This window comes from Mesoplodon bidens, assembly GCF_964165515.1.
Source record: "Mesoplodon bidens genome assembly, chromosome: 8".
Lineage (NCBI taxonomy): Eukaryota > Metazoa > Chordata > Mammalia > Artiodactyla > Ziphiidae > Mesoplodon > Mesoplodon bidens.
In genome coordinates, this window is record NC_138165.1 from 82,942,724 (window position 1) to 82,957,422 (window position 14,699).

Genomic DNA, 14,699 nt, shown 5'->3' on the forward strand with positions numbered 1-14,699 from the left:
TTTTTCTGCATCATTGCGATGATCATATGGTTTTTATTCTTCGATTTGTTAATATGGTGTATCACATTGATTGATTTGCGCATATCGAAGAATCCTTGCATCTCTAGGATAAATCCCACTTGATCATGATGTATGATCCTTTTAATGTGTTGTTGGATTCTGTTTGCTGGTATTTTGTTGAGTATTTTGCATCCATATTCATCAATGATATTCATCTGTAATTTTCTTTTTTTGTAGTATCTTTGTCTGGTTTTGTTATCAGGGTGATGGTGGCCTCATAGAATGAGTTTGGGAGTATTCCTTCCTCTGCAATTTTTGGAAGAGTTTGAGAAGGATGGGTGTTAGCTTTTCTCTAAATGTTTGATAGAATTCACCTGTGAAGCCATCTGATCCTGGACTTTTGTTTGTTGGAAGATTTTTAATCACAGTTTCAATTTCATTACTTGTGATCTGTCTGTTCATATTTTCTATTTCTTCCTGGTTCAGTCTTGGATGGTTATACCTTTCTAAGAATTTGTCCATTTCTTCCAGGTTGTCTATTTTATTGGCATAGAGTTGCTTGTAGTAGTCTCTTAGGATGCTTTGTATTTCTGCCTTGTCTGTTGTAACTTCTCCTTTTTCATTTCTTATTTTATTGATTTGAGTCCTCTGCTTCTTTTTCTTGCTGAGTCTGGCTAATGGTTTATCAATTTTGTTTATCTTCTCCAAGAACCAGCTTTTAGTTTTATTGATCTTTGCTATTGTTTTCTTTGTTTCTATTTCATTTATTTCTGCTCTGATCTTTATGATTTCTTTCCTTCTGCTAACTTTGGGTTTTGTTTGTTCTTCTTTCTCTAGTTCCTTTAGGTGTAAGGTTAGATTGTTTATTTGAGATGTTTCTTGTTTCTTGAGGTAGGCTTGTATAGCTATAAACTTCCCTCTTAGAACTGCTTTTGCTTCATCCCATAGGTTTTGGATCATCATTTTTTCATTGTCATTTGTCTCTAGGTATTTTTTAATTACCTCTTTGATTTCTTCAGTGATCTCTTGGTTATTTAGTAATGTATTGTTTAGCCACCATGTGTTTGTGTTTTTTACGTTTTTTTTTCTCTGTAATTCATTTCTAATCTCATAGCATTGTGGTCAGAAAAGATGCTTGATATGATTTCAATTTTCTTAAATTTACTGAGGCTTGATTTGTGACCCAAGATGTGATCTACCCTGGAGAATGTTCCATGCACACTTGAGAAGAAAGTGTAATCTGCTGGTTTTGGATGGAATGTCCTATAAATATCAATTAAATCCATCTGGTCTATGGTGTCATTTAAAGCTTCTCTTTCCTTATTTATTTTCATTTTGGATGATCTGTCCATGGGTGTAAATGAGGTGTTATAATCCCCCACTATTATTGTGTTACTGTCAATTTCCTCTTTTATAGCTGTTAGTAGTTGCCTTATGTATTGTGGTGCTCCTATGTTGGGTGCATATATATTTATAATTGTTATATCTTCTTCTTGGATTGATCCCTTGATCATTACATATTGTCCTTCCTTGTCTCTTATAACATTCTTTATTTTAAAGTGTATTTTATCTGATATGAGTACTGCTACTCCAGCTTTCTTTTGATTTCCATTTGCATGGAATATCTTTTTCCATCCCCTCACTGTATGTGTCCCTAGGTCTCATGTGGGTCTCTTGTAGACAGCATATATATGGGTCTTGTTTTTGTATCCATTCAGCAAGCCTGTGTCTTTTGGTTGGAGCATTTAATCCATTCATGTTTAAGGTAATTATCAATATGTATGTTCCTATTACCATTTTCTTAATTGTTTTGGGTTTGTTTTTGTAGGTTCTTTTCTTCTCTTGTGTTTCCCACTTAGAGAAGTTCCTTTAGCATTTCTTGTAGAGCTCGATTTGTGGTGCTGAATTTTCTTAGCTTTTGCTTGTCTGTAAAGCTTTTGATTTCTCCATTGAATGTGAATGAGATCCTTGCTGGGTAGAGTAATCTTGGTTATAGGTTCTTCCTTTTCATCACTTTAAGTACATCATGCCACTCCCTTCTGGCTTGTAGAGTTTCTGCTGAGAAATCAGCTGTTAACCTTATGGGAGTTTCCTTGTATGTTATTTGTCATTTTTCCCTTGCTGCTTTCAATAATTTTTCTTTGTCTTTAATTTTTGCCCATTTGATTACTATGTGTCTCAGTGAGTTTCTCCTTGGGTTTCTCCTGTATGGGACTCTCTGCACTTCCTGGACTTGGATGACTATTTCCTTTCCCATGTTAGGGAAGTTTTCGACTATAATCTCTTCAAATATTTTCTTGGGTCCTTTCTCTCTCTCTTTTCCTTCTGGGACCCCTATAATGCGAATGTTGTTGCGTTTATTGTTGTTCCAGAGGTCTTTTAGGCTGTCTTCATTTCTTTTCATTCTTTTTTCTTTAGTCTGTTCCACAGTAGTGAATTCCACCATTCTGTCTTCCATGTCACTTATCCGTTCTTCTGCCTCAGTTATTCTGCTGTTGATTCCTTCTAGTGTAGTTTTCATTTCAGTTATTGTATTGTTCATCTCTGTATGTTTGTTCTTTAATTCTTCTAGGTCTTTGTTAAACATTTCTTGCATCTTCTCGATCTTTGCCTCCACTCTTTTTTCCGAGGTCCTGGATCATCTTCACTATCATTATTCTGAATTCTTTTTCTGGAATGTTGCCTATCTCCACTTCATTTAGTTGTTTTTCTGGGGTTTTATCTTGTTCTTTCATCTGGTATATAGCCCTCTGCCTTTTCGTCTTGTCTATTTTTCTATGAATGTGGTTTTTGTTCCACAGGCTGCAGGATTGAGTTCTTCTTGCTTCTGCTGTCTGCCCTCTGGTGGATGAGGCTATCTAAGAGGCTTGATGCGAGGACTGGTGGTGGGTAGAGCTGACTGTTGCTCTGGTGGGCAGAGCTCAGTAAAACTTTAATTCCCTCCCTGTTGGTTGTTTGGCCTGAGGCAACCCAACACTGGAGCCTACCTGGGCTCTTTGGTGGCGCTAACAACAGTCTCTTGGAGGGCTCACGCCAAGGAGTACTTCCCAGAACTTCTGCTGCCAGTGTCCTTGTCCCCACAGTGAAACAGAGCCACCCCCCACCTCTGCAGGAGACCCTCCAACACTAGTAGGTGGGTCTGGTTCAGTCTACCCTGCTTCTTCCCCTGGGTCCCAGTGCACACGCTACTTTGTGTTTGCCCTCCAAGAATGGAGTCTCTGTTTCCCCCAGTCCTCTCTAAATCCTGTAATCAATTCCCACTAGGCTTCAAAGTCTGATTCTCTAGGAATTCCTCCTCCCGTTGCCAGACCCCCAGGTTGGGAAGCCTGACGTGGGGCTTAGAACCTTCACTCCAGTGGTTGGACTTCTGTGGTATAAATGTTTGCCAGTCTGTTAGTCACCCACCCACCAGTTATGGGATTTGATTTTACTGTGATTGCACCCCTCCTACCATTTCTTTGTGGCTTCTCCTTTGTCTTTGGATGTGGGGTATATTTTTTGGTGAGTTCCAGTGTCTTCCTGTCGATGATTGTCCAGCAGCTAGTTGTGATTCTGGTGTTCTCACAAGAGGGAGTGAGAGCACGTCCTTCTACTCTGCCATCTTGATTCCTGGTCATCATAGGATTTTTTTGCCTGGTATAGCATTTCTTATAATTGGAATCATATAGTAAGTTCTTCCTTTGTGTCCAGTTTCTTTCACTAAGCGTGATAATTTTGAGATTCACCCCTGTTCTTGAGTATTTCACTACCTAGTTTATTTTTTGTTATTGCTGATTTATATTCTGTTATATGAATATACCATTGTTTGGTTATACATTCTCCTACTGATGAATATCTGAGTTATTTCCATTTTTTGCTTTGATGAATAAAGCTACTACTGGGCATTCTTCAAGGATTTTTGTGGAAATATGTTGTCATTTCTCTTGTATTAGTAACTGAGAGGTAAATTATTGGGTCATAGCTCAGTGTATGTCTAGTTTTATGACAAAATCCCACATCTTTTCCCAAAGGGATTATATTGTGTTATACATCCACCAGCTTTATATGAAAGTTCTAGATTCTCCCCATCCTTCCCAACATTTGATGCTGTCATTCTTTTTCATTTTAGTAGGGGTGTCTCTTTGTGTTGTTTTTTTTTCTTGGGTTTGCGGACCTCTCACTGTTGTGACCTCTCCCATTGCAGAGCACAGTCTCCGGCCACGCAGGCTCAGCAGCCATGGCTCACGGGCGTAGCCACTCCGCAGCATGTGGGATATTCCTGGACCGGGGCATGAACCCATGTCCCCTGCATTGGCAGGCGGACTCTCAACCATTGCGCCACCAGGGAAGCCCTCTTTGTTGTTTTAATTTGCATTTCGCAGATGACTTATAATGCTGAGCACTTTTTCATTTGCTTATTGAGCATTTCTAGATCGTATTTTGTAATGTATCTGTAGAAGCCTTTTGCCCAGTTCTAATTGGGTCATTTTTCTTTTTATTATTGAGTTGCAATTATTTTTTTCAATATACTTGATACAAATCCTTTGTTAGATATGTGTGCTGCAAATATTTTCTCTCATTTGCCTGTCATTTTCTTGATTTGCTTTAATGAGATGGTTTTGATTTTAATGAAGTCGAATTTACCAGTTTTTTCTTTTATGGCTCATACTTTCTGTGTATTCTCTTGGCCTTCCCCAAGGCTGAGAAGATATTCTCTTTTATTTTATTCTAATAGTTTTATTGTGATAGCCTTCATGTTCAGGCCTATCTTGCATCTTGAATTGATTTTTGTTATGGTGTAATGTAAGGCACAAGATTCTTATTTCCCTTATGGATATCTAGTTTTTTCAGTAACACTTGTCGAAGAAATTGTCCTTTCTTAATAGAAATTTTTGGCACCTTTGTTGTAAATCACTTCACTGAATACATATGAGTCTGTTACTGGACTCTGTTTTCTGTTCCATTCATTTATATGTCTAACCTTTGGCTTAATTACAGAAGCTTTATAGTAAGTCTTGAAGTTAATAGTGTAAGTCTTCCAACTTTATTCTTATTTTCCTAAGTGCTTTGGTTATTCTTGGCCCTTTAACTTTCCAAATAAATTTTAAAATCACATAACTATGGAAAATAAAGCTGCTAGGAGTTTGGTTGGGATGACATTCAGCCTGTAGAACAATTTGGATGAGTTGTCATTGAGTTTTCTGATTCACAAACAAGATATAACTCTCCACTGACTTAGATCCTCTTTAATTTCTCTCATCAGTATTTTATTGTTTTCAGTGTCTTTTCTTAAATTTATCCTTAAGTTTGTAATAGTCTTTAATCCTATTTTAAATGGTATTGTTTTCTTGTCTGATTGCTCACTATTAGTATATAAAAACACAATTGATTTTTTATATCCAACTTGTATCACACAACATTAATAATAAAAGCTATAATTCAAGAAACTTCCCTGATATAAAGTTTAAAAGTATTTGTAAAAGTACATACTGAAAGAGTTATCAAATCAAAATGACTTTTCTAGTAATATTATTAGACTTTAAAGAAAAGCAAATAAAATAATTTGACCAGATAAGCAAAAAGAGCAAGTTATTTATAAGTAATTTATGACAATAAAATTAGACGGTCATCCAACTTTTCATCAGCAACACTTTGTCATAGAAAATAGCAGAGGATGGAGTCACACGTCTTAAATAATTAAGGGAAAAAGGTGAGCCAATAATTTTATATCCAGGAAAACTGGCTTTCAAATATAAAGGGTATACTGTTGTCAACTTAAGCAACACTATCCCATAAGTTCTTCCTGAGGAGTCTAGAAATGACTGAATGTTCATTGACATTAGGATTGTAGTCCTTATGAGTTACTTATAGAACCAAGATTCAATGAGAGTTGAGTAGAAATATAGTATGTAGCAGCTATATGCTTCAACAATGTAAATATAGTACAACTACAAAAATGGAGGGATGAGGGGAAGAGCTTATACAAAGAGAAGTTTAACTCTTTTTAATAATCATACCAGTGGTGCTATTGGTATTGTTATTTTGAAACTATTATATGTGTAATATAAAGCATGTTGTAATCATGTGATATGTAGTTCCAGCATTTTCTGTGTCTTGAGAAACAGGATTCTTAATGTGGAGGAAAGGAGATACGTATACAATATAGACGTGCTTGTGATGAAGAGGGAACACATGGAGACCTTCTGGGGTATCCCACAAAAGTCGAGCTCTTGACCTCACTAATAGTTACAAATATGTTTGCTTTATACCAGTTCTTTAATCCATAGATTTGTTTTGTATGAATTTCTGTATCTTTCTTTCATTTTAAAGTACTTTTTTTTTTTTTTTTTTTTTTTTTTTTTTTTTATTTTTGGCTGTGTTGGGTCTTCGTTTCTGTGCAAGGACTTTCTCTAGTTGTGGCAAGTGGGGGCCACTCTTCATCATGGTGCGCGGGCCTCTCACTGTCGTGGCCTCTCTTGTTGCGGAGCACAGGCTCCAGACGCGCAGGCTCAGTAGTTGTGGCTCACGGGCCCAGTTGCTCCGTGGCATGTGGGATCTTCCCAGACCAGGGCTCGAACCCGTGCCCCCTGCATTGGCAGGCAGATTCTCAACCACTGCGCCACCAGGGAAGCCCTCTTTCATTTTATAATAAATGGTTAAACAAACAAAAAAGTTGTAATAGGATTTTCCTCACCAAAAATTTTAATATTAGACAAACTTACATAAACCTAATAGAAGTTTGCCAGTAACTTTTACTAAATGTGTTACTTTGGTGGCGGAGCTGTAGGTGGATAACTCGAACCAGGGTGTCCCACCACATCAGACTTACACCCTGGCGTTAAGTAAATCATTCGTATCTGTGCCCATTTGCGTGTGTCCCTCTCTCTGACTGAGTGCCTCACACCACTTCCATATCTCTTCCCTGCTCCTGGAATAAGTTCCTTCAAAGCCCAGTTCATGTGGCACTGCCTTCATGATTCTTCCTCAAAACGCTTAAGCTGAGTTGACTCTTACCCTTCGTACATGCAGTATCTTTGTTTTCCCAGTGAATTGTTATTACTTGTTTATATCTCCTTGATAATGAGCCAGGGACTGATAATTGTTCCTTTTTTCTTTCTGGTATACAATACAATATCAGTAACTATGAGTGAATAAATCAATCAGCCAAAATTAGCAGAAAGAAAAACATGACACTCAAGGAGCTTGTAGGCTAGTTATAGAAGCAGAATATCCAGAAATGCATCAATAAAAGATTTTTATTTTGTTTTGTTTATTTACAAAGTAGCATATAACAATTGCAGATTAATAGAGAATTTACTGGATACATAAGTAAGAGAGGAGGAGGAGAATTATTGAGGTCTATGAGGAGCTGTAAATGAATGAGTTTAGCCTCATCTCCATAGTTGATTGGTGGAGAATGGGTACTCTAGGCCAAAGCAGTTGATTTGGAAGGGACCAAATAAATATTTAATGAATAGTAATTTGAAGAAAATTGTTATCATAACTGAGTTGATAATGGAGTCATAAGAAATCAGGTTTGGAAGACAAAGGATGCCCGCTGGTACCTGTTTAGTGTTTTGTTTTGTTTTGTTTTCTTCTGTTTCAATTTTGATTCACTACAACAGTTAGTAAGTAGTTGTAAGGGACTTTTTATATTTAAATTTTTTTTAAGTATCCTAAATATATATGATATAAAAATGCAAACAGTGTACCTTCAATTCCACTCTCCAGAGGCAACCATTTTTATGAATTTTTTGTGTATCCTTTCAGACATTTCCTATGCATATACAAAGATATGTACATATACATACAAATATTCACTAATATCTAGACCCATATGTATATCTTATTTCTTTTTAATATAGGAATAGCATGACCCTATTTTTAAATTGCACAATATTTAATTTCCCCTATAATGCACATATAGGCTGTATCTTATTTGATAACATTATGATAGCATGTAGTATGTTTTTCTTTTTGATCATATCTAGGATCATTTAGTTATAATAAAGAAATTTATTCCATTTTCATTTATTGTCATAATAGATAAATCTTATCATATTTTGTTACTCTCTTATTTACTGCTTCCTCTGTTTTCTGTTTTTTACTCTCTGGTTGCAGTTTTGTTTTGTGTATTGCTCTTCTGCTGATAATTTGTTGTTTTACTGGGTTTTTTGTAATTGTATTTCATATACTATGACCCGTTTCCTGATTTATCAACTTTAAGCAGTAACTACGGATGCCTGCTTTAAAAGGTGAGGAACGCTTTCTCCTAAATCACCTCCTTGTTAGCTTCTGATTTTCATAGTGATATATATATATATTTTTATTTTTTTATTTTTTGCTGTACGCAGGCCTCTCACTGTTGTGGCCTCTCCCGTTGCGGAGCACAGGCTCCGGACGCGCAGGCTCAGCGGCCATGGCTCACGGGCCCAGCCGCTCCGCGGCATGCGGGATCCTCCCGGACCGGGGCACGAACCCGTGTCCCCTGCATCGGCAGGCGGACTCTCAAGCACTGTGCCACCAGGGAAGCCCATAGTGATATTTTTATATTGTCAGAGTTTATAATATTTACATTTTTCTGTAATTATTCTTCCTACAAATGTTTAGCCGTCATTTTATATTTAAATGAATGTTTTGCTCACCTCCACACCTGTCATTCCCCAGCTTTGCTGGGCTGAATTCTTCATTTGGATTCAATTCTTGGTTGGCTGCTATTCATTATTAAGTAGTTTTGCAAGATGGGTCAACAAGCGTTATATTCTCTTGAGTTTGTAAATGTTTGAAAACGTTTTTCTTTTATCTTTATTTATGTTTGAGGCCAGGCTGAATTTGCCTGGATTTTTAGATAACTTGATTTTTCTCTTGACACAATACTTAATGCTTACTACACGCAATAACCCCTAATATTTTCTCTTTTATTATATTTAATTTTCTTAACGCTTGTTATCACCCATTAAGTTAATTCCATGTTCTATGGTGTTTAATTTTTTTTTTTTTTTTTAGAAATCTGTACTAAAATATAGTGTTAGATGACAGGGCATAGTGATCTATGGTCACCAACCACTTGAATTCCATGTGTTCTCTCAATATATCTTCTTGCCTGGTCTGCTGGGTGCACTGCCCTAAGGGCTTGTTTTCTATGGCCTTCCATTTTGGGAGAGCACATCACCCTAACAAGAGATCAGCCTGCTTAGTGAAGCCTCTTAAATGACTTAAGGTTTTATTTTGCTGGGTTCATGTTTATCTCTGCTCTGCGCATCCTGCCCTATCAGCTACAAAGCAGGTTCATGCTTCTTTTCTCTTCTCCCCATTTACCTCCATGAAGTTTCTTCAGGGTAGAAGGAAATTTCTTTCTCAGTGGAAATCTGTCTCTTCTAGCCCTGCCTCTCCTCCCTTCTGAGGTTGGAACCTCACAAAGATTTACCCTACAATCCCAATGTCCTACCCCTGTCTTCAAACTCTCTTTTTCTAAGTAAAAGTTTGGCGTCTATAGTCCTCTGAACTCTTTCTCTTACTTTCAGTAAAATGCCTACCCTGCTAGAGACAAAGGTGTATATCAACTCTTGATATACTATCCCTTTTGGATTGAGTTTGAATTTCATTGCATGTTTTAAGATTATGGCTGTATTCTAATTATATTGTAGATGGAATTTTCTTCCCAATTTCTCCATTGTTCATTCATTTAGAGTTCAGGGAACAAAGTAGAATAACCATACTCTTACTCTATCATTTATCACAATCTTCTGTTAGAGATCCTTGATCTGACACAGATATGTTATAAATGCTCTTTTGAGGAAGATTATTCTAATCACCTTTTAAGGTATAGATTAAAGTGGGATATGGTGACATGCACAAAAGATCTTAGAATAATCTAGCCAGCACAGTCTAATAGAACCTGCTACAGTGACGGAATTAGTCTATATTTGCACTGTCCAATTTAGTAGTCCCTAGCTCATGTAGCTGTTGAGTACTTGAAATGTGGTTTGTGAAACTGAGAAACTGAATTTTAAATCTTTTTAAATTGTAATTAATTCCAATTCAAATTTATATAGCATCATATGGTTAATGGCCACCATATTGGGCAGTGCAGATCTAGGCAATATAAAGCCTGAACACTAAACTGCGGCTAAAGAAATGGAAATAAAAGAGGGTATCCAAGAGGTATAATGGAAAAAAGAAATAACAGTGTTTTTGTAGGGGAAGAGAGAGGGAGGAGATTTAAACAATTCAAAAGCAAGTGTGCTGGAGAGAATGAGGAAGCTGGTAATACCATCCAATCAAATGGGGATATTATCCAGAGCTATTTTGAAAAATAGATATTTTAACAGGTTGAGTTCCCAGTGGTAAGGAGACATCCACCTGGAAATGACTATATAAACAATTAGAATTCTCACACTGAATTGGAACAGCAGGAGGTCAGAACAACCAAAAAAAAATCTATTTCCTGGACATTTCTCTCTTGAGAGAGTCTTCTCTGCTTCCATACACCCCTTTTCAGAGATTGCCTTGTCCTCCCCCACACGGAGAGATCCTGATATATGGCATAATAATGACGGTTCACAGAAATTACTATTTCACCTACTGAGTGATTAATATGAAATTAGTTACTGAAACACTCAGTGGTGCAGAGAGGAGAAATTTGGTTTTGTTTTAGAAAGGAAAAATACAAGGTAAAATATTGCTTTGCATATATGGAGTAACTTTTCATCTGAGAATCTTTACATACTCAGCAAGCTTAATTAATGAGAAAACCTCTAAAAAAGAGAAATGATGAAATAAGGAACACAGATTCTAGTGTTCTGTTTCTGTGATTTTTAAAAGTCAAGCTTGGTGCTTTCCTCTTTCATTAATGCACAAGTGTAGCCCCGTGTGGCAGCCATGAGATGTTCATCTTTCTGCTGAGTGATTTCTCTAGAAGGCATTCCACTTAGGAGGAGTAGTAACCACACAAAATCCCACCCCCTAACTTTATTGATGTCCTGTGCCCTATTTGCAATGGAAATCCATCCATATCATCACAGTGCAGCAAGCATCCTCCAATAATCCAGTCTGCACTGTCCCTGGAAAGATTGTTTTGTTGCAGAATGGAGCAGGTTATCTTCTTCATCAAAAATTATTCAAAACACACATCCATGAATCTGGAACTAACATGCATTGAAAGAGGACAGGCAGGGCCTCTTAACAGGTACCCTACTGTGTAATCTTCCTTTCATCTTCATTCAAAATCCCTTGGAGATTCAAGCTCCCCTTTGCACAAAATATAAATTCTTCTCATTACTTATATGTAGGGTACATGATTTGACCTAGTCAAAAGAGATACGCAGTAATGTATCCTGGCATTTATTTTCATCCATTGTGACTTGAAGATACTGTTTTTTGGTCCTATACCTTCTTCATCATCTTTTTATTTTTCCTTCCTCCTCTCTACTCAAAGGGGAAAAAAAAAGCCAAAAGGGAAAAGACCTTGAAAAATCATGGCTTTTAAAGATTTTTACAAAGAGTTTGATGTTCTGTAAAATAGAACTAGCTACCATGTGCAAAAATAGCTGTTTTTATTTGAAGAGGAAAAGATACTGAGAGAATTCAGTTTCTGTTTTTTCACTCATCCAGGCCTTCAATATACATTTCCAGGCATATATAGATCTTTCACTTCTAGCCCACGGTCCTCTCATATTCTCTGAGCCTAGTTCTTCAGATTTATCCCCATCCTTTCTTGAGTCTTTCTTTCACCACCTGAGCCAGCATCATCTTATTTTTCTCCTCCTGTACACAATGTACCTTGTTTGCCCAGTGATGTGAGGTTACATTCTCTCCTCGTTAGTGGAGAACACCTCCTGACACCATCGAATCACCATCGTCCGATAAGATGCCACAGTGACCTTTCCATTTTAACATGTAACTGGGAATTTAGGAGATCTGGCCTAACACTTTCCAGACTAAATGAAAAATTCTCAAAATTCAGTTGGATTTGGAATCCACCAAAGTATTTTTTTCTGCTCCCATTCCCAGTCTACACAGTAAGTACGCTGATTAGCCGTAGCATTTTGTAATATCACTAAAGGCTTTAGAGCTGTGGAGTTCTGCCAGTAATGGTGTTTAATTCACTTATATGCACCAATTTGTCTCTGTCAGGAGCCTATTAATTTCTTCACTATTTTACTCTGTCCCTAGCCCCTGTATAATGAAACACAATGATCCCCATTTGTGTAACCAAAAAACATAGAGTCTCTCATAAATTATCTCTGATCCCACTGCTTTTAGTGACCAGAAAGCCTCTGTATTTCTTTTTCATATTTAAAACAATTTTTGCAAGCTCTTTTCTTTAGAAGAATACACTAGAACTCAAAGTCACCAAATGATAAAATCACAGACAAAGTATAAGATTCTGATGGGCTCTTTAACATGCATCCCTGTCCCAAGTCAGACTTCTTTAATATTACACCAAAGATGGCCTGTTCCCATGAGCACAGCCCATTTATAGAGAGGAAATGTTACTGAAGATCAGCCTCTGACTCTGCAATCAGCCCAGTCATCAGTGGGCAGGATATTAAAATACCTATAGCATTGCTATAAAAGTAAAGACCCTGTAACAAATAAAGGTCAGAGATATAAAATTAATCCTGTGGAATCTGCTATTGGCATTTCTGCATGGTGTGATCTTGAGTATCCAGCAAAGTGACAGTTAAGTGACTGACTAGGAGGAATTAACATAGATTCAGGAGAGTCTCTCATTGTGTCAGCATATAAACTCACATACATCTTGTTCTGCATTTTTCAGGATTGGGGCAAAACATCAGGAGCTAAGGGAAAAGCAAGCAAGAGGTCTTATTGATTATGCTGCTGGTGCAATTGGATCACTGCATGATATGGACGATGATGAAATGGACCCCAACTATGCCAGAGTAAACCACTTCCGGGAGCCATGTGCATCAGCAAATGTCTATAGGTCTCCATCTCCCCCTCGGGCTGGACCACTGGGGTACCCTCGGGATGGCCGTCCACTGTCTCCAGAGAGAGACCACTTAGAGGGTCTCTATGCCAAGGTCAACAAGCCATACCATCCACCAGTGCCAGTTGACAGGTAATGTAACTTGTTGAAAGATGAATGTAGTTTTAATTCAGTAAGTTTCAAATCATCTCTACAGCTGAAGCAGATAAAAATATATCCTTCAATCTATTAAAACTGAAATGACATAGTACCCTTGACAAGTGCTATGCTTTGACCTACCCGTAAGGTATCAGCCAGCAAAAATAAAACAATTGACAGTTCTAAGATGGCATGGATGAATAGTAGTAGTTGAGTTCATGAGGCAACAGGGAGCAATTTTTGAAGGAATATTGTAACAGAGAACTAGTGATAAAACTTTGAAGGAATATTGTCCTTTCTCCTAAGAGCCCTAGTAGAAAAGACTTATTCAAGAAGATGGCGTGACACTTGGAGGTGAAGAGTCAGAGAAGAGAGTAGTGACTTCTAAGTGGGTGTAATTATAGATAGCCTCAGAATTCCAGAAGACTTTGCAAAGGTTGGGATTTTCTACTGGAGGCATATGTGATCCTGCATAGATATTCATGGGTGATCAGAGGTAGAAAGGAGATAATCTTGGCAATAAGAGTTTGATGAAGTAGAGAAAGATAAGAGGTGACAAGGCCAAGGATCTTTAGGCTTCACAGCTGAGGAAAGAGATAATAGGACCATCTGTCAGTGCAATTGAAGTAGGTAGGGAACAAGATGATTCCAACCCCACCTCCTGCCAAAAGCAAAATGCCTTATCCCTTGAAAGGCTGGTATAAGAGACTGTTAGTCAATATATATTGTTAGGTGACCCTTGGAATTACACACAGAAGGAATGAGTTGACTGACCTTGGTTTAATCTGCTGTAACTTGAAGTCTGGAGGGAGGAGGTGAGGGGGGAAGGGTGGCAGGCACAAAGAGCTCTCATTCCAGATGAAAAAAAGACTTGTTTCCCAGATTCCCTTTGGTCCTGACAACCACCCAGTCCCTATTAGTGACCAGCTTTTGTGTGATGGCGTGATATATCATATATGTTTACCGTTTACATTTCCCCAGCTGGGTGATATTATGCACTTTCAATTAGGTTGGGGAGAGGAAGGAAAATCATGGCGTTTTTATGCAGACTGTGAAGTGCAGCTTCACAAGACTGATTACCTTTCAGAGCCTTTCCAATAACCAAGTGGGAAGGAAGGAGCAATTTTTAATCCTTACTGTCAAGCCTCCAGGTTGATAGTATTAAAGAAAGATGGTCAAGTTTTTCTTTGGGATAAAATGAAAATATAAATTCCTGTGACTTTGTGAGACAGCCATAACAAAACTGTTAATTCAGAGGACTGATTAAAAGCTGGCCTTTTTCTCCCAAGCCTTTATAAAGGATTGAATTTTTATCACGTAAATAATGATACCAGGCATGAGTCTCTTCTGGCCCAGATGACAGCCAATCTTCCCTTCTCTAAATCAGATAGGTCTTCATAGTAAACCCCTTGGCAAGTGCCCTCTGCTAGAATCCCAGTGCAGAACTGTCTCTAGGAACCTCCAAAGCCAACATTTCCGATTCTAATTCCATGAAAATAAATAATAAGCATTCTGTTTAAAAATGTCCACTACTCAAATGCATGTGGAGAATTCTGTGTTAAGCCACACTGAACAGGTAGGTTTTCTTACTTCTTTCTTCTTATTCCCAATGGCTAATGTGCATTGAAAG

General features: G+C 37.6%; 1 protein-coding gene across 2 annotated transcripts in view; it reads left to right on the top strand.

The window, feature by feature from the left end:
* Window positions 1–14,699, top strand: part of PARD3B (par-3 family cell polarity regulator beta) — a 1,049,764-nt gene that overhangs the window by 840,676 nt on the left and 194,389 nt on the right. For both annotated transcript variants that reach the window (XM_081242115.1, XM_081242116.1), the window contains exon 20: window positions 12,761–13,063. In XM_081242115.1, the coding sequence (XP_081098241.1) occupies window positions 12,761–13,063 (303 nt within the window). The remainder of the gene's footprint in view (window positions 1–12,760; window positions 13,064–14,699) is intronic.